Here is a 21,022-nt window from a genome sequence, read left to right as displayed (position 1 = left end):
CAGACCGTGGACATACTGAGCTAGGAAGCTTGTTGCTCAGTTTGATGAGGTCTCACTCTTGCGCTGACATCAGTATCGGCAGAAGAAATGATCCAGATATGTAATTATCACACCAATTTCGGCCAGCCAGTATTATCAGACATCCCTATATGGTACCAGTCACCACGACTGGGAATGGAAACCCGGTCTTCCCGTACCAAGAGTCAGCACCATTCCCTACTGACTGACTGCGGGCGTGGATAATAAAAGTTTAGTGAGACTTTACAAATTCTTAACGATGACATATCGACAAAGTTTGGAAGTTTCAGTTAAAACGGTTGCATCTGCGTGGGTCGCTGACAATCCACGCTCTATTTGCTGAGCCATCCATCAAACGAAGAAACTGATAATGAAACTCCATTAATATTTTCATGGCTAATTGATAAAGCAATTAGCCATCTGTCGATGAAACACACGCAGACACACACGCGCACCCACGCGTAGATGTGAGCATGCACAGCAGCGCCATCACCTCCCGGTGTATTTTATTCCAGATAGTGAGTTTACATTTACAGCTAGAAACGGGGTTCCCGACCCAGTAGGTAGCGGCGATGTTGAGTATGTGTCAGGTACTACCATCTGTTCCGTGGTACTTGTAGCAAGATGCTCTTGAATCCACCTCTGTGTTTACTCACCTGTGACCGAGCCATCTGACTTCCATATTTAACACCGACAACAAAGTATGTCCCGCCCGCACCTTTCCGAACATGATTTTATTAAGGAGCATTATATGGCGCCCCCCCTGCTGTTTAATAAGTCTAGTGGGGAGCATAAGTGGCAAGAGAGCAGTTCGGAGCTGCAGAACCTCATCAACGCGTGCTGGTCAGCGGCAGCCTTTCCTCTTTAAAAACATTAAGATTATTGTCCTCATAGTGAGCACAGAGGGAGGCAATGTCATAAAGCTTTATTGCTCACGTTTAATAGTCGGAAGACTTCGCAAGGGAAATTGCTTAATAAATAAATCAGCATGAACCCAACAGAGAAGGGTACTCTTTGTACTGTAAATGGACTTGCTATTTCATTTGAAAGAACTCTCATTTGGAATGAAGGTAAACATTCCTGGCACAAATTAAAAGTAATAAATGTGAAATAAATATGATCATATGTGGACGTTAAAATAAAGTGTCGCTGATCAGTGAGCAGTCAAATGGTTACCAAAATGTACTTTCTATTTGGCTTTTCTTAATTTGCATTCATCTAAATTGATTTACTTTTAGCCAAGTTTTAGCCGACTAAATTTCACAGCATTTGACTAAAATTACAGTAATTTTAGAAAACACATCAACAAAATGCTTTTAAAAATATGAAAACACATTGGCACAACTTGAAACAAATGTATATGTTAGAAAACACATGAACAAAATGATTTTAAAAAATCTGAAAACACGTGAGCAAAAATCAAAACTAACGTCAGAAAACACATTAACAAAAGACGAATCAAATTACTATCACACAAACCGGAAAGGCCGAAATTGTCAGGAATGGGCGGCCAATAGCGGTGAAATGATTAGCTCTACACGTGTGAGTGTGCATGGTGTGTTGAACAAAAAAAAACACCTTAACAAAACTCAAAACAAATGAACATTTTAGAAAACACATTAGCAAAAGGCAAAACTTGGTGGAAGAACGAGGACAGACATGTTAGAAGGGCTACTTTCGTCTGCAACACTCATGACGTCTGATGGACAAGATAAAATCAGTGTTCACCGCCTTGTTTGAAGTTCTTTCGAGTTTTGCACATTTGTACACTTTCCCACTTTTCACATCTTCTGAATCTTGTTTGGTTTACTTCTCCCCTCACATTTGTCTGCTACCCCCGGCCTGCGATTAATCATGTCTTGAGCTAATTCCTCATGAGTTCCATTTATTGACCACTGCAAATGTGTTTATTCCAAGTTTGGCTGTTGGTGAATGCTAACCTCTCTCTGTTGTGCGTGCGTGCATTTAATAGCAGTTTCTTTGACGGAAGTGATCATCATTAGTAATTTTACTGCATGAACCTGCTTAGTACTGCAGAATGAATTAGTTGTCCAACGAGGATTCCTTTGGTAAGACTTCACATAGGTTCCTTGCAAAGCCAGTGTTTTACTGTCATATTCTGCAGCATGTGTTAACATTCATCAGATGAACTTGTTTATGGGAGGAAATAGTTTGGCATTTGTATGCACGGAGTATTTTGTGGTCTGGCTGTGATCCAGTCGACGGCTGCTGACGTTCGTCTGTGATATCCCATCACTGAGCATCATTGCCGCTAAAGAACGTCTCGGTGAACTGAATACTTTCATAGGATGGTTGTTATGATGGAATCTTTGGGGAGATGATGCTTTTATTGAACATGTAGGATCCTCATAGAAGTAGGTGAACATGGTCGAAACGAGATGGAGTGCCAAGTTTTTATTTGTTTTTCAATCCATTAGTTGGCGGGCTTTTTGTGGTTCATGGAGGGTGACGTAAGATTAAATACTGCATATCCTCTCTTCCTTACGCATTTCATCCAGATTTCTACCTGGGTTATTTTTTTGATGAAGATTGTTTTGCATTTATGTTCAGGCAAACCTACATGTTTTTTACACAGCAATTTTGGTCGAAAGTTTTCCCTATAAATAAATGATGCACTTAAAATGTATTTATTTGTTAATAATCTTGTGTGCCTTGACCGGATTCATTGGATTTCTACACTATTATGTCCTACGGGGAAAAATTGCCTCGGTTTTCATACGTTCTGGTTTTTGCCGAACCTTTAGGAGCACATTAACAATGAACGCCAAGGTACCAACATGCTAAAACGGGAGGAAGTCAGTGTTTTGCAAGTCTCAAGTAAAGACGTGCAAGCCCAAGTCAAGGCTACGTTTACACTGCAGGGTATGATGTTTGTTCAAATCCCATTTCTTTATGTGGTCGTTCACATCACCAAAAAAAAAATTGTTTATGTTGCATGTTTATGTGAACGCAGAGCATCCAGGAAGTGACGTGCGTGCGCAAAAGCACAACGCCACACGCATTTCCATGTGTTTATGGAGCTAAAGATTGCTGCAGTGTGTGCACACTGCGCTCTCCTTAACCACATTTTACTCAAATCTCAAGTGCTTTCAAGTCATCAGTCCAAAGTCCGAGTCAGGGCTCAAGTCACTGATGTCAAAGTTCAAGTCGAGTTGCAAGTATCTGATGATGTTGTCGAATCCAAAGTCATCAAAATGGTGACTTGAGTCCAAGTCGCATGACTGGAGTCCACATCTCTGCCAAGATGTAATACAGTCGTCCCTCGCTATATCGCGGTTTGTACTAAAAGACAAGTTAGATGTAGTATTCTGGTCACTCGGCATCAGTCATGTTATGAGACATGATATTACCATGGAGACTGGCTGCTGAGCCAGCACAGATGAGCCGACATGCCATGGCTGAAAAAAAGATTCTCCTCTCATTCTGTGTGGAAGTGGTATGTTTTTGGCGTCTTTGTCCTTCTTCCCCACTTCGTTTGAAACACGTTCTTAAGTTTAGAGTAAGTTAATTGGAGAGGTTAACTATCAAGCTCACTAGCTTGCTATGATAGCGGCGGCAGTCTGTTATGTCCCTGCAGTGATCCCGTAGCCTGCGCAATGTGATGTAAACAAAGAATATTAGAGTGTAAGAGTGATTATAGGGTGTTGTTTCATGGTTACAGTGCTCTAGTAATGTTAAAACCCGTAGTTAGAAAGTCATAGACAGGTTTTCTATGCTCTATGAAAATAATCTGTTAGTTTTGAATCCTACTTTGCGGAAATTCACTTATCCCGGTCGGCCCTGGAACCAATTAACCGTGACAAATGAGGGATTACTGTATATATTTAAAGAAAACAGCTTGCATGTCTGCTTTCTGTTCTTAGCGTCAACATTTTGACTTTTTCCAACAAAACTACAAATATAGTCTCGTGATATGATGATACAAGTTCAACAGTGCTTAACGCAGTTACCTCCAAGTTTCAGACCCTTTGGAATAAACAATTATTCTGTGTGACCAATGATGTCCTTTGTTTGTGCCCCATTAATTCTCAGCAGAGCATCGAAGCCTGGAGTCTCAGCTCACCTCTTTAGTTCACAAGTGAAGCGGTGCCAAAAAAGAATCTGGCAGGAAGGATATGCAAAGGAGAAATCTGTCAGTGTTTGCATTTCTTGATTCAATGACAATAATTCAAGGTTGTTGCCTTACTTTGCTCATTAAGAGGAGATGTGGTGAGATTGGAGAGGAGATTGTGTTTATTGAAAGCAAATCAGTGTTTAATGAGCAAATGGATGAGGCTGTTGTTTCAAGGGGATGGGTACTTAAATATGCCTTCCAAGTTTGACAACTAAACTCGGGGTAAGAAACATTTCAGGTCATGCATCAGAAAATGGGAGGACATTGCAATGCATTCGATGTTTTTGTGTGCTCCTCTGGCACCAAAGTAAGTTAATATTGGAGTGTTTGACACTGATTCATTTGCATTCATCATGCTTTGGCTTTTTTGACGTGAGTTTGTCACATGCAAGTGCAATGAAGCCCCTTATTATTTGCTGCAACATCTTAGATCTGGCTTATGGGTGGGATGATCTGCAATTCATGATGGCTTCATTGCAATAAAGTAACAAAAAGAAAGATCTGGCTTAATTACCCAGCGTTTCCCAAATTCAGCACCATGGAGAGCTCAACTGTGGGCTGCTAGCTGCCTCTTCACTTTACCCACATCTTATACTCACAAAAAGTTAGGGGTATCTGCAAAAATTCACAAATGTCTGTGATCCACGAATCTCAAAAGGTATTTAAGCAGTCCTCTTCAGTGAGTGACTATGCTGCACTGTGTTGCGGATGGAGTGGCCCATGGTTTCGGTGGGGTTATGGCGTAGGCGGGCATATGTTATGGACAAAGAACACACAACTACATACTGACCCTCCGTCCCAATACAGATAAAAAGCACATTTTGGAGTGGCCTTTTATTGGGGACAGCCTAAGGCACACCTGTGCAATAATCAGGCTGTCTGTTAAGCATCTTGATATGCCACACCTGTTAGGTGGACAAATTATGAAACAGAAAATGAGTTCACTTCTTTCTCATTAGTGCCTCTTAATCACATATGTAGCTTATTTCCTGGAGTATAAATCGCATCAGTCGAAAATATGCGTCATGAAGAGGAAAAAAAGTAGTAGTTGGCTAGTACAGTCGTCCTTCGTTGGTTCAATGATCATTTCTGGGGAGTAGGATTCCTCAAATATCTTCTTCGTTTAGGAAAACCTGTTGACAACCTTCTAAATACAGTTTTTAACACTATTAGAGCCCTCTAGACATTAAATAATACAGCTATAGTCACCTTTAGGTTTTCTCCGGGCACTCTGGCTTCCTCCCACATTCCCAAAAACATGCAGGTGAGGTTAATTGGCGACTCTAAAATGTCCATAGGTATGAATGTGAGTGTGAATGGTTGTTTGTCTATATGTGCCCTGTGACTGGCTGGCGACCAGTCCAGGGTGTACCCCGCCTGTCGCCCGAAGTCAGCTGGGATAGGCTCCAGCATACCCCCGCGACCCTAATGAGGATGAAGCGGTATAGAAAATGGATGGATGGATGGATAGTCACCTTTACACTCATGTTACCAAATATAGGAGACATAAGAGAAATTATAAGACAGAAATAATACATAATATATACTCACACGTTAGGTACCCAGGCCTTTGTCTTCTGAAGGCCTTCTATTTGTAATATAGTTCATTTAGCCATTTTTATATGTGAAATTGTTTAATCTATGCCAAAAACACATACAATGTGCTTAATTGTGCACATTTTTCAGTAATAATAGGCTGTAGTCAACTGGGAAACAGCAACCGTGATATGATTTTCAAATTAATATATTTGGGAAAGCTGTGATAGAGTGAAGCCATGAAAGTCAAGGCGCGACTATACAAGTATAAGTCGCACTGGACTATAAATCGCATTTATTTAGAAATTTATTCCACAAAATCCAAGACCAAGAACAGACATTTAAGAGATTCAAGATTCAAGAGAGTTTTATTGTCATGTGCATGGTAAAACAGCAGTTATACCATGCAATGAAAATCTTATTCTGTTCATTCTCCCAAGAAAAGAAAGAAAAACACAAGAAAGAATAAGAACATAAGAAACATAAACACATAAACATATATACCAATAAATTAAGCAACAACAACAGAAGAGACATTAATACAAGTAAATAATACAAATAAATAAATAAATAAAGTGCTATGAGTGTGTGTTGCGTGTGGCGTGTCTGAGTGCTTCGTTGAGAAGCCTGATGGCCTGTGGGTAAAAGCTGTTTGCCAGCCTTGTGGTCCTGGACTTCAAACTCCTGTAGCGTCTGCCTGACGGTAGGAGTGTGAATAATGAGTGTTGTGGATGTGTGCTGTCCTTGATGAGGTTGTGTGTTCTGCGTAGGACTCTAGATTTATAAATGTCTTGCAGTGAGGGGAGGGCTGCCCCAACAATGTTCTGTGAGGTCTTGATCACCCGCTGGAGTGCCTTCCTATCACGTGTTGTACAGTTACCGTACCAAACAGTGATGGAGGCGGTAAGGACACTTTCGATAGTGCATCTGTAGAAGCAACTCAGGATTGTGGTGGACATGCCAAATTTCCTCAGTCTTCTCAGGAAGTACAGTCTCCTTTGGGACTTCTTCAGAATTTAACCTGGAAAGGCTAGTTATTCAACTATACAATAGCACCCAGAACATACCTAGGAGGCTGAATAGGCTAAATTAACATAACAAGCTAGCAAGCTAGCGAGTCCAACAAGTTACACGTAAGAAAAGTTCACCAAGCTCCTGATCTCATCCCACATCCCATATATATATATATATATATATATATATATATATATATATATATATATATATATATATATATACTTTGATATACTGTACAAGTCGCAGGCCCAGCCAAACTATGAAAAACAGTGTGTCTTAGTCTGAAAAATACGGTGAGTTAACACAAAAAAGTAGATTGTGCGTCGATGCAGTAACTATACTTGTATATCCACACCACAAATACAGCATCAAATAAAACACTAAATGTGTTGTGTTTCCTGGAGTACGTTGTTGCTGTCACTACGATCCTGCGCGGCTGTTGAGAAAGTGCTGCATGTTCAAAGTAACATTTTAGCGTCTCATTTGCCATAAAAACAGTTAGTGGAGGCCCATTTTAGAAAATGAATGGCCTTTATGGCAGTCAAGTCAGGAACAGCTGGAACATAAAAATAGATGGCAGCCATATTTATAAAGTGTACCCTGACAAAACTATTTTAGAACCCCACCCCCCCTCCTGCCTTCGTGGAAGCTTTATGGCTGTTGACAGCTTAAATTAACTTTGGAAACTTGCTGTCAAACAGTCCATTGCGTTCATTTGAAGCTAAGTAGACAAACAAAGCGCTCTAATGAAATGTTTATGTAGACGCCAAACGGCCGCAACGTTAGGCACCCCTGCACACTGACTGAGCTGAAAAGTTCAAATATTAGAAACACTATCATAAGATTCAAGCCACAATCACAATATTAAACATATTGTTAAAATGAATACGCCTACGTGAGTGTAATAAAAACAATTCACACTATTATCTCTGCAAGGGTAGAATTGTTTTTTTCGGGATGGCGTGACAACAAGGCACCATTGATGGCAAGAAGGAAAAGTGTGACGATTAAAAGATACGTAGGACGAACACTTACTAACCAAGAGAAATTCACACCTTATCAGTGCTCATGTAAAGCTTGATCAACATTTGACCGTGCACTGTACACATTTTTTAACCACAATTACTTGCTATAAAATGAATTAACCAATTAATCATGTTTAATATGTCAATTTTATGAAATGTAAAAATGTTTTTATGTGTGCAGCAGTAAGGGGTACATGGCTTCAGGTCAAAGGTCTGAAGGGGTACGGGACTGTGAAAAGTTTGGGAACCACTTGTCTGTGGCCAATCAGGACGCAGAGGACAGTAGGCGGTGCAGACAGAAGAGAGAAAATAGAAAGACATTGCTGCCTGCTAAAGCACAGAACTACAACACGGCGATGGAGTGAGGGAACACGGTACTGAAATACAACAAATTGTACTTCCAAAGTAACAGTTACATTACTGAGAGATGATTGTCTTTCCGTTTATTCAGACTACACATACACGTACAGTAAAGACGTACTGAGCAAGACGTACAGTAAAGAGTGTCAGTGAACGCACCTCGATGTCGTCTCGTGACAATGAAGAGTTGACTAGAGGACGAGTTGACTGGAGACGTGTTTGTGAGTTGGGGATACATACTGCATGTGGTGATGGAATTGCTCTGCTGTTGATGTGTCCAGGTCAGAATAAAGTTATTACAGCGTGTCAGACTTTGTGGGGACGCTAGTGTGGCTCCGTCTGCCATCATAACAGACAGCTGTGACTTGACATGATGACATGATGCACATGAGTTAATGACTCTAAAAATTGTTATGAAATTAATAACTGGCTAAAACAAAGTGCACCCAAACACACACCGCAGAGCGAGGTTTCAGTCTGTGCGGATCAGATAGTGACGACTGTGTGTGCGCGCGTCTGCCCCGTCACTCTGCTATCATCAGTCAATATAACAAGCTTTGAGACCCTTTACAACCAAGCAGCTGTCATTTACTGTCACCCACTACTTGAGCACCCAAAGGGCACACCCACACACTGAACTGCCGTCCATCACAGGGTCGCACACGTGCGCGTACCTCGGGTTGATGGGCTCCTCTGTACTTCTGGATCTGCATTGTTCTTGGGACAGCAGTTAAGGGCTTTCCCACTTGTCACGTTGAGCAAATAGTAATTGGCCATCGAGTGGGAATGGCTTGTTATTGCAGTAATTACACAGCAGTTAGAGTTCTCTCTGTCAAGCTTCCCGCCACATCTCTTTGTTTGTCCTCATTGCTTTCTCTTCTCTCGCTGCCTTTGTTTATTGTGGTTTGGCTTGTTTTGAAGGCAGGCGCAGCTTGATAACCGCCTTTTGTCAGGAGTCGGGGATTTATTTGACAAACTCGGAGATATGCATCTTTACAGAAGGACGGGTTCAAATTTGCTGGAGGTAGAATTTGGCTGAGGTCGGACAGGAATCACATTTCAACACGGGCATGAGTTATGATAGGCCGAAAGTGGCAATAAATATAAAACAGAAGTATAAAAATATAATATTGCGGCGTTGTTGAGTTACACAAGAGATGGTCGTGGGCACTTTAGAACAGAACAGAACTTGCAATGAGCTTGTCAACACGTTTGAAAAGGCAGGAGGCCGTCATTCAACACAGCTAGCAGGTGCTGCTACTAGTGGAAGACAATAAACAACAACTGTGTTCAAGGCATGCTGGCACGCTCCCAGCATGCCTTGCGGCGCTTGTTTTGTACAAAGTTACGCTTTTAGTTGTGATTATTCCCCATAGTAGTAATATTTGTACGGTGATTGTAGTCAGTGCTCTGACTAGTAACCCCCCTGTTCATTTCACTGCAAGTTCAGTGTTGGCTTGTGTTTGCCCAATTAACTCATTCAATACCTAAGACGTATTTCTACTTTTTTTTTTTAAACCCGAACGCTCGCTCCCAAACAAGTATTTATTCGTCTTTTACGTTTTTTTTTGCGCGAGAGGTGATAACGCAAGTGCGCAATAAAAGAGGTGACTTTTCATGCAGTGTTAGGCCATAAAAGCTCAGCATGCATCTTTTGCATGTATCAACGCGCTCGACAGCAAGGAGGAAGTGAGGGAGCGTGGAGGAGTGTCGCGTGCAGAAGGTTGTGCATGGTAGGGAAATTTGAACGCATACACATGCACATGCGCACGCACATACATGCACACAGTTTAGTTCCAAATATGAAATTGTAAATCGTTCTTTGCGTTGTACAGTATTTGTAAATAACTTGTTATTTTGAAGTAAAACAACCCTTTTTTGTGTTGTGGTATAGTTGTTTAAATATTTGAGCTGTCACCAAAGTAAAAAAAAATATGTCAAAGTGAAAGGTATGCTTGAAATGTATCTTTTCAAAAAAAACTGTTTTTCTCCCTTTTTTAGTCGGGAACTGATATTTCCCTGAAATTGACTTAAGTTCTAATGCTGATTACTAAAGAACGGAATAAGTAGAAACAAACTTCATTTTTTCTGATGAAAGATGGGAGTCTAATTTTTCTTTGGTAGGTTCCATGTTTATACAGTATAGCCATACAACACAATATTCTGTGTGCCTTGAAAGATCAGTCAAAATGGTCTAAAATGGCTGCCACTGGAGGGGATGTCTTGTGAAAAATGGCTGGGAGTGAATGAGTTAAAAAGCTTCTTCCTTTAAGCAAGCTACATTCTTGCAATTTCTCGGTATTTTTCCTACAATAATTCATCCAGTTTTTTTCTTAAGTCTAGTTTTGACTTGACATATATTAGACTATAATTACAACTTGAGGAAGCCTCTAAGTCATTGTGCCTTACCCTTAAAAGATGCCTGCCCCTTTCTGTATTCTGTAAGTGTGCCGGGGCTTTGTTAAGCTATTGTTCCTGATGAACATGGCCAGGGATGAAGTAGTGTTTCAGTTCAAACAGCTGCTGTAGAGGTTTGGTGCTTTAAGGCTTGTCAGCTTACAGTATGTGGTCTAGACCGCAGATGCAGGGATGTGATTAACTCCCCAACAGAAAGAAAAATATGCAGATGTCATGCACACAGTGGCTCTTGTCATGTGGTGCCAACGTCTCCCGAGAAGAGACATAAGGACTGTACTGTATCATGCAGCTTTGAACACAAGAGCTTTGTGGCACAGCCCAGCAGGCACTAACACTCAATGTTTAGCACTGGTTGCATTCCCCCCCCACACCCCCCATTTCTTCCTGCTATAGAAACACATTCTGTGAATTTTGAAAGATGATCAATAACTTCATATACTTACTTCAGGTTGTTCTTTGCAGGCCATCATCTGGTCACATGACTTTAGAACATCGCTTGCTCCAAAAAGACATAATGGAGGGTGAGGACATGTCCAATTCCATGCATACCTCACATACCGATGAAGAGAACTATAGAAGCGTAACTCCTTTCGCTTTTACATTGCTCAATGGCGCATGAAGCAGAACATTTTGGTTTATTCTGAGGAGGGAGAAAATTCCAGCCGGGAGTTAGTTTAAAATGTACGAGGTCTGTGTGTGTCTTCTAAATTGACTTTTACCCCTGAAAACCAGTTTTGCCCAGTTTGAGGTGATCGGTTGGGAAAATGTCCATGCAAAAACTTTGGCTCCAAGCAAATTACTAATTCATTAAAGCAAGGTTCGCATCCTGAATTGCTAAGTAAGAATAAGTGATTGCTTCTTAGTCTATATCCTGTTATATCCTGTATCTATTATACAATGCTTCTGGTGCCTCGGTGGTAGTGTGGATGTCTCCTAACTTTCAGGTTGCTAGTTTGATCCTCCGTCCTCCCGTGACCGTACCAAAGTATCCTTGGGCAAGATACTGATACTGCCGATGCTGCGTCATCAGTAGGTAAATGTGGCTCTTTATGAGTACCTTGAAGGTAGAAAAGCACTGTACAGTAATTTTTGTGGTTCATTGGTTCCATACCCAACCGTGATAAGTCAATTTCCGCTATTAACTGAATTTTTTTGTAGTTAAAAGCATAGAAAAATATGCTAAATATGTTTTTTTGCCATTATTAGAGCCCGCTGCACTTGAAATAACACCCCTATAGTCACCTTTACACTCATATTACCCAATATAATATATATAATCAGAGAAAATAAGCCATTTTAAGACATAAATAAGACTTGCACTCGTGTGCGTTTCAATAAATGTCTTCCAGATGTGTACACAGTGTTAGTACGGCCACAACAGTAGCCCGTGTTATGATTATGATGGACTATTATTATTATTATTGTTATTTTTATTCCTGTTATGAGATCAATACTTATTTTTAAAAAGCCTGTTGTTGCTATCAAGCCTGGTGCGTGTTACTAGTGACACAAGTGTAGACTAGAGTTCATTAGCGTCTCGTATTTGTTCATTTACAACATTTTTATGCTCAGTTTAGGCTAGCATTTGCTTAAATATGCATTTTTTGGACAAATAATAGGCTGTAGTCAACCACAAAACCACAATCATTTACCGGTATTAATACATTTTTGAAATAAATCATTTCATTCATCTCTTTATTTATTGTAAATGGTTTTCTGTGTATTTATTTATCCATTATTTGAGCCAAATAACACCATTACCATTTGATTAAGGTAGATTACGTGTGGTCTGACACTAAAGCTTCCAGCCTGTGCTCCCGCACAACACGTGACTATGTCGTTTTTACAAGGGAAAAGGGATCATTTTTACCTTAATAAAGTTGTAATACAGTGCATCCAAAAAACCTGATAAACAACTTAATCTTAACATTAAAGAACATAATATCATAATATTCTGACTGGGCGGGGGGTAGGGGGGCCTGAAACAAATTGTTCATTTCTGTTGCTTTAAATGTGCCTAAAGTTCAGCCTCACCTTGAACCAATACACTGCCAACAAGAGGGAGCGCCTGCCAGGAGCTCGTCTACACTTTGCTTCCTCCTTCTCTCTGCAAAGGAGGGATGGAGAGCATCCAATTTATGAACAATAAACTAGAGGAAATAAACCACACTTTTCTGAGCAAGTTGTGTCCTCTCTTGTGAAGTAGCAGCGCAGTACAACTTCCTAATAAAAGAGCGGGAACCTTGTAAACATTGTGTACTGTAGCTGCCAGCATTGTTGACTGAGGCAAGTGAGGAATGCTGGAAGAACACTGAAGTGGTGCAAAGTCACAGATATTTGTGGCAATACATTTTCAACTAAAATGGTTAGCGGGACAAATCAGACATTTATTGTGGCACCAGACCAGCACATCCATATTAACCAATTAATCAAAAACTGTCACTATTTTCTGTATTTTTCAGCATGCGTGTTATTTGTTTATGCGTCTTAACTGTTCTTAAAATAGTAAAGGAACTCTAAGAAGAAAGAAAATGTAAACACCAGATAAAGGTCATTCATATTCATATCTCAGCCTGAAGAGATCATCCTGTGACATTCAGCGCCTGACTGCTGTTGTGACCAAGAATTCCTCACCTCACCTTCTGTTAGGTCATCCTATGGCATTCCTGGCTCCCCGCTGGCTTCCTGTCTGGCAGACTTCTGATTGCCAGGTTGGGTCCTACTGGTTCTGAACCTAAGCACAGCTGCTGTCAGACCAGGTGGCTGCTAACTGGCTTCATGGCTTGTGGCCGCCTGTTGGCAGGTGGAGACTGGTACCCATGTAGCTTGGTAGAAATGAAACCATAACTTAAAACCTTGAGAGTATCACAACTGCAGACACTGTTTACTCCGTGGTGAGTGTGACTTTATGGTTTTCATAACACATTAACAGTCTTACAAGAACTATAGAAGGCGGCGAGTACCTGGTCTCTCACTGCTTTCGTCCAGATAATCAACTCAGCTTCAGCAAGGTGCCACGCGCAGTCGGTGTGGTGCGCCTGCCACACCTGTTAACCGCAGCTCTCCTCTAAGCAATCTGCTCTCTTGTTGGTCAGCAGGATACAAATATTTTAATAAGTGGTGCTTGGTGGCTCCCGATGGCATTGGAACTTGAACGGGCAAAGTCCAATTAACTTCTTGTTAGTGATCATGATTGACTGCAGTTGGTAGTTGATAAAGTAGTTTGACAAAGGACTGGAAAGGGTGACAATCTGAGAGGGAAAGTGTAGTTTGACACACGCTGGGAAAGTCCTTTGGAGACATTTCTGAAGAACTCAAGAATCCAAGATCATCAGTTCTAAAACCTAAGAAAGACAGTGCTACCTGCCACAACCGGTGGGGCACTGCCGCCCCTGCACCCACTGCACCGTGCTAAGCGCTTGTGAGAACAAGCTCCACGCAAGCATCGCCATCGGTTTTAAATAAATCTGAGCCGTGCACAAAACTGCGCCATCCCTCCCTTGCGGGTAATAAAAAGGTCAAAGCCTTTCACATAACACCCCCACAGAGAGCCAAACTGCATATACATTTGGGAATTAAAAGTGTAATCAGTTTGTCCCCATGAAATGGTGTTTTATCTGGGTCCTGCTATGATAAATCACATTCTACAAGACAATAAAAGGCAGAACCCAGTCGGAGCGGGCTGAGAGATAACATCCACTAGCAGCGGGGGACGGCTCAGGTTAACAAGTGTTTGTTCAACAGCTCTTCAGCAAACAGGATTAAAGACAGTTGTTGGATGTTTTGCAGCGCCCCAGAGACTAGGAGGAAGATTTTAACAGTCCGAAGGCATTCCATCTTTCTTTATCTTGATCTGACCAGAGTGGAATTTATCTCTTGCTACTTGTGCTAAAAACGTGTGACTGCAAGTAAATGTTATGTGCTGTGTTTCTGCACAAATATCAACAGCGGATGAGGACGAATCTGCCTCTCCTCCACTACAAACCATTTCTATCCCTCCCCAGTAAAGCATTCATGTGAAATGATGTCCATGCATCCTGCTTACCACAAAGAAATGAATATGGATTTGGATTTCTGAGACCTCTGTAAGGTTTTATAAAGATGACATACGATTTGAGAAAAATGTTACCATACACAAAGCTGCTTAGTCAGATACGGTATTGCACGAATAAACTCTCTTTAGGACTGAAAGACAAAAAAAGGAACATGAAAACGAACTGGGCGTGAACAGAGTATCTATACATTTTATACTTAAACATTTTTAAATAAGTGGCATATTGAAGAGAGACGGGGAGGGTTCTGGAGTTGAATTTTATTTAATAATTACAGCAGTCACTTTTATTGCAAATGCTCCAAAATTGGAGCAGAATGTCAACGTTAAGCTAGAAAGAGAGTTTGCCGGCTGAAGGGAAGCGAGTCCTGTGTCAAAAATAGACATTTTTACCAGCGCAAAGAGCAGCACGGAGGTTATGTCTTTGCCGTCGTTTATCAGTTAATTTGTGTTGAAAATAACTTGAAAAGTTCTCAATGGATTTATATACGGGGGGAAGTACGATCAGATTGCTTCTCTAGTTGGGTTAGGTGTGTCTCCATTTCTCACAAACTGTCACCATTCACTGGTGATCCCGGAACGTAAACCCTACCGTATATCCAACTTTCATTTACTACAGTATAAATATTGATTAAATATGGTCGCAAAAGAGTGACGGGTATACTCGCTTTGGTGAAAGACATTTTGGACAAATCCATGCTTCCTTTGCTACTGTCTGAGCGCAAATTAATGAGTTCCTTTCATTTCACTTCCTGTAGTTACACTACCTTTCCTCCTATGTGTAGTTCTAGAAACATAGGCCTTTATACATTATTCATGGTGGAATGTGTATTCATTGTCATGAAAATAATGATCTGCATCTTATACCTTTGGCTGCCCACTGTTGCTAATTTGCATGTTCCTCATCCACATGGTATATATAGTATAATATTAGAACTTCAATGTACAGCTTTGGTTAGTGATTTTGGAAGTCTTTCACTCCATGCCATTAAAACAATCCGTCTATGCTCATATTCATTATTCTGGGTTTGCACAGCTCCAGGACCCGACTGTGAGTGTTTTTTGCCTTTATTTGAAGTCTGCATGTTGGCTTGAATTAAAGAGAAGCTTCCGTGCAGAGTGGAGTCATGTCTGGCCTTAAAAAAAAAAAAAAAAAAAAAGACGTTCCCGGCATGGATACCGTACTGCATGGCAGGGATCTGCACTAATTGATTGGAGAGGTATTGTGTTACACAACAGGACAGTGCTGGTGTTTTTAATCATGATGGTGATTAGCTTGAATGTTTTGCTCAGAAGTGGGCCTCAATCAGTGTCAATAAAACTGTTTACATTGTTTTAGCAACACCGCTGTGCTGTTACAATCAGCGGTGGGAAAAAAACTGTGTATGAGTTTTTTTTAAGCCTTTTACACATCATTGGAAGTTAAAACAAACGTAAATAAGGTGCACACAAAAGTCCAAATTCTAGCCTGGGTGCTGCTGCAAGTGTCATTACTTCTATCTATTTTGTATTTTTTATTTTTATATCTTATTTCCTTTCTTTTAGAAAGATTTTACGATATTTTAAAATTAGTTTTGCATACCCTCCTTTTATATTTTATTATTGATTAATAATAATTATTTATTAAATTATTTTTAAATCCGTCAAACATTACTATTTACTTACTGTTATTGTATTTTATTATTTTATTATATATAATCATTATTTAGCTTACACTGACGACATTTTAACCTACTGACAATCCTAGTGAGTATTAATTATTACTAAGTATTGTATAAGCAGTGAAATATCCGATGAGTATGAGATGTTATTGGTCGATTATTGTCTCGGCATTAGCCTGCGTGTGGATTTTTGAGTCATTTCATTTCAAATTCAGACAAAAGCACCACGGTGTCCCAGCCCCACCCACCTCCATTTGTCTGTTTCTGTCTTTATAGCTGCTTGCCTCCTCCGTGAGGCCACTCGTCCCTCAACCTTGTCTACAGGCAGCGCCAACGATTTGACGGATGAGCAGAGGAAACCTTCCCTCACGCCGCCCCCCTAATTGGACTCTACAGAGGCGTCACCTCTGGTCTGCATCTACAGTGTCTCACTCTCCATAGCAAGGAAGAGGTGAGCATGTGGGAGGAAATGTGAAATTGTGTGAAAGATCAAGAAAGGACAGAATCAAACACAATAGCTTAAACACAATAGAACATACAGAACATCAGACTATTCCAACAAGTGATTACTTTGGTTTCTGTATTTGGAATTACCATCACTGTTTCGGGACTGTTCAGTGGGGTTACAAACCACAGTGGTACAGTACCAAAAAGGCAGCTGCAGTCTCCTTTTTGCCAGGAATCATTTACAGTTGTCCCTCACTGTAGAGTAGTATTCTACACTGGTCTCAAAGTGTCAGTAACGTTACATTGATGAGACAATAGCCACCAAGAAGTACACTGTCCATGCTAACGTGAGTTGTATTTATGTCAAAGATGGCTTATTTTCTATTATTATGTCTACTATATTGCGTAATACAAGTGTAAATGTGACTATAGGGGTGTTATTTCATGTCTAGAGAGCTCTAATAATAGTAAAAAATGTAATGATGTAATGACATTAATGTCATTAAAGTGGCATGGAGTTGAAATATTAAATATATTTTTATAAAAAAAAAAAAAACATAATATGAAAAACAAAACAAAGTAAAATGATAATTTTGGGATAATTAGGTTGGGGAAAATATTATAATATTATGGGAATAAAGTCTAAATATTAAGGGAACAAAGCCATAACATTATGTAAAGAAAATTTACAAAGATAATTTAGGAAGAAAGTTAAATTTTTAAAAATGACAAAACAACAAAAAAAAAGCAGAAATACTAATAATATACTTTTTCCACCTGTATCACAATGCTGAGATGCAGTTTTTTTTCTTAAAATTTGCTTTACAAAATATCAAAGTGATCCTTGCATCCTTTCATTTTTCAGTACTGGACCCCCCTGCCATGTGGTGACAACACTGTCAATACTGACAATAAAAGGTACTACAGTTCACTACTGCAGTACATGTGTACTAATCTACAGACAGATCATGTGTTGGACTTCAAGCTAACTGCTTGTACCTTTTCCATAGCCAAAATGCGTATGTCTGAGTGTAAACAATAGTCTAGTATTGAATGTATCTCACGTCTTTTAATTCTGTGCTCCCAAAATTGCTGCGTCCTCTGAGATGAGCGCTGAAACAAACTCAAATGAAATTGGCGACAATGAGTGATCACGTGTTCCCTGGAGCGAATCAGCGCGTCGTCATTTCAACACAGCACAACGTGGTGTTGGAAGTAACACGTTTACATTGTACTAATCTGGCACATTAAAGCACATTTGGCAGAAAGAACAATCCTATCTGCTGTGAGAGGAACAGAACTGGAAAAGTCAAGGATTCGGCAAAGCAGACAAACGAAAGAGTTTCATGCTGTTATATGTCTTGAACACACACACACACACACACACACACACACACACACACACGAGTCTCAACGGAGTGATGGAATAGATGAGAGGATCCACCACGAGCCTGAAGGGCTAAATAAATATTGACTTGAATGAATGAGGTCTGACGCAGTACATAAAAAGGCATCATGCAACACACACACACACACACACACACACACACGCACACGCACACTTTCACGAACATCCACACACTGAAAGAGTCTCCTAATCCATGAATTAAAATCTGCACATCGTTCTACTTTTCCAGCTGTACACTTCAACAAAACCTGGAATCATCATTAATATTTATAGGAAGTCCAAGATTGTATTTTGCAATAATAACATCAATAATGAAAGGTGTGTGTGCGTGTGTGTGTGTGTGTGTGTGTGTGTGTGCCATTTCCCAGGTGTACTCCGTCCTCTGGAAATTCAGTCAAAATTCTGAAAATCCTGTAAAGTTATTAAATAAAGTAAAGAAAATGATTTGTCTAAACAACAAAGCTTATTTGACAACAAGAAATGATGTAAGCCGATATATTAATATCGCACAAAAGAAACCAAAGAAACACTTTAAGAGGAGCTTGTTGATGTTAAGAGATGTGGGTTGGGACAACAGAGGATGAATTCAGGTCCGACACTGACGATAAAAAATGATGACTGTTTTAATTAAATACACGCAGAAAGCTGGGTAAGCCAGAACAGAGCCAAGACATCCTCTTTATCAGTGTTTATTTACTTTGAGGCAAAAAAAAGGGGAGTGATAAAATGATGCAACGCCAAGAAACAAGTTTCTCTTTGGTTCCACATCCAAAGAAATGAAGTATTTTTGGGAAAACTGACACGCCGTATGAGAATTTAGGAGGTATTACTGCACAAAAGTCTTAGACCACCACTAATTTTATTGTTTTAATTCACTTTTTTTTACATTCTGACACAGTAAAGTGGTAAATAGGAGAACAGCCAATTAACAGGATTGCACTAAAAAACACAAAACCAATTGGTGGCACAATAACAATGGAAAGCCATCAAAATTGAAGAGGAAATAAACATCATAAAAAGCAAAGACGCCCACCAATAGTGGCCGCTCTTTTGGTCCGAACCGATCTACTGTCTGGACCGTCATTAAGAATAAAGATTACTGAATCCTCAAGGGGTCATAAAGGAGGAATTAGTTTTTTATAACTTTTTATTAGAGTTTCATTTAATTATTGTATCTAACACTGCATTTCCATGACTGTATTTTATGTCCTTCATGTGTGAAAAGAGTGACTTTGCACTGAAACTCGACTTGTATGAGCCCATAAATTCATCCATTCAAACAAGAGGATTTGTACAAAAAAACATGAGATGCCTCACTCTGTATGAAAAAATAAAAATGAAAACAGTGAATTTCATGAACATACAGATATGCCCCCCCCCCCTTTGTTTTTTTCTTTAGAGGATCCCCTTTATTCATCTCTGAAAGCTTATCTATTGGTTTAAGCTGACCCTAATGGTTAATGTGGACTTTGTGCTTGCTTTATCTCAGTCACTTTATTTATTTTGTGAGTTTCTGCTTTATGATTTGGGCCTGTGTGATGGTCCCGTCGTTAATTAGCCAATCAGTCTCTGTCTGCCACTCCTAATTGTCTTCCTGTTGTGCTATTGTGTCTCCCAATTAGTTTCTGACCACAAAAGGTACAACTTATTGATTTTTTCACAGAGAAATATGCAAATCTCTGAGCTGCTGGTTTGATTTAAACCACACCCGGCCTTGACTGTAGTCTGACTTTTTGAGCAACAGTGCCCTCTGCTGTTGTTAAGGTGTAAACAGACAACCATGGAATCATATATGAATTAAGAACATTCAATTTATGTCTTTATTACCCTAGTTTTTGCATTGAGCATGTGTTTACTGTCGTTCTGATCTCATTAGTGTATCTATTTCATGGACAGTGCTATCCTGATGGAACTAATTCACAAGTAAATGTTGAGATGTGTGTTCTTGTTCTTGTTGCGGTGGCGTCACAATGTTTCCCACCCAAACACTATCTGTTGTTGCTAACAAAGGGGATTTACCGGCTTGCGTGTCCTATTAAGCTTAACAGGAAGGATAGAGGTGACTACAGGGGTGTAATTTCATGTCCACAAGGCTCTGATAATGTATTTAGAAAGTCGGAAACAGGTTTTCTGTGCTCTAACTACGAAAATGTTCCATTTATTAACATTGCGGAAATTCATTTAACGTGGTCGTGTTTGGAACCAATTAACCGCTATAAACGAGGGATGACTGTATGTCAAACCAAACATCGTCATTCAACCAACAAATACGAACCCATTTGGGCATTCCTTGTTATGCTATTTCAGGCATCAAGCAAGGTGTTCAGTCATATTTATTTTACATACAGGAATATGAAATCAAATATTCACGTGTTCCAATTGCTTAGGGGTTGGAAGCGTCCTAACACTTTATTTCAGAGTGATATAACAATTTCAGTGTCATGCTGATTTCAATTCAGACAGTGGACGGGCAGAAAAGAAATTAAGCTCTCTCATTATGTCATATCCATCAATTTCGTAATTATGACAAAAGCCTTGGAGCAACTTTTTGTCGAGAAACCAAATAAATGAAAGAATAGATTCAAGCTGTGTGACAGTCATTGTGATTATGCTGTGTCATTATTTGAAGTTGCCTTAACATGATTTAGATTCTGTATAAAAACACAGTGGAACCTCGGTTTGCGTCATTAATTGCGTCCAGAAGGTCCAACTCTAACCATAACAGACGTTAAATGAATCCATTTTTCCACATAAGAAATAATGATGCAAATAAATACATAGAGATGATGAATAAAGGGATAAATGAACATTGAAGTTTACTTTTAACTTCATTGAAGACGTGATTCTTGACGCGGCTGTTCCCAAAGACACGATGTGGCAGTGAGATCAACCAGCACCATCTTCCTGTTTTGCCATGAGTTATAAGGAAGGTCAAATGAACCTTAA

The 21,022-nt window shown here is 39.9% G+C and overlaps 1 protein-coding gene and 1 long non-coding RNA gene across 7 annotated transcripts in view; both read right to left on the bottom strand.

Moving 5' to 3' along the window:
* Window positions 1–4,021: 4,021 nt before the first annotated feature.
* Window positions 4,022–21,022, bottom strand: part of galt (galactose-1-phosphate uridylyltransferase) — a 44,373-nt gene continuing 27,372 nt past the window's right edge. For 2 of the 6 annotated variants that reach the window (XM_054756767.1, XM_054756768.1), the window contains one exon: window positions 4,022–4,140. In XM_054756767.1, coding sequence (XP_054612742.1) covers window positions 4,112–4,140 — 29 coding nt within the window. In that variant the 3' untranslated portion in view covers window positions 4,022–4,111. Of the gene's footprint in view, window positions 4,141–16,512; window positions 16,640–21,022 lie in introns of those variants that run through there. The other 4 variants (XM_054756763.1, XM_054756764.1, XM_054756761.1 and 1 more) reach the window with 3 other exon arrangements.
* Window positions 12,178–13,885, bottom strand: LOC129169876 (uncharacterized). Its single transcript, XR_008566495.1, has 3 exons — window positions 13,473–13,885; window positions 13,144–13,334; window positions 12,178–12,616 (listed from the first exon to the last, which is right to left on the bottom strand). It is a non-coding gene; the product is annotated as an uncharacterized LOC129169876 (long non-coding RNA).

Source organism: Dunckerocampus dactyliophorus, chromosome 17 (genome assembly GCF_027744805.1).
Source record: "Dunckerocampus dactyliophorus isolate RoL2022-P2 chromosome 17, RoL_Ddac_1.1, whole genome shotgun sequence".
NCBI lineage: Eukaryota > Metazoa > Chordata > Actinopteri > Syngnathiformes > Syngnathidae > Dunckerocampus > Dunckerocampus dactyliophorus.
Note: the sequence above shows the minus strand (reverse complement) of the source record. Positions and strands in the feature narration are given on the sequence as shown.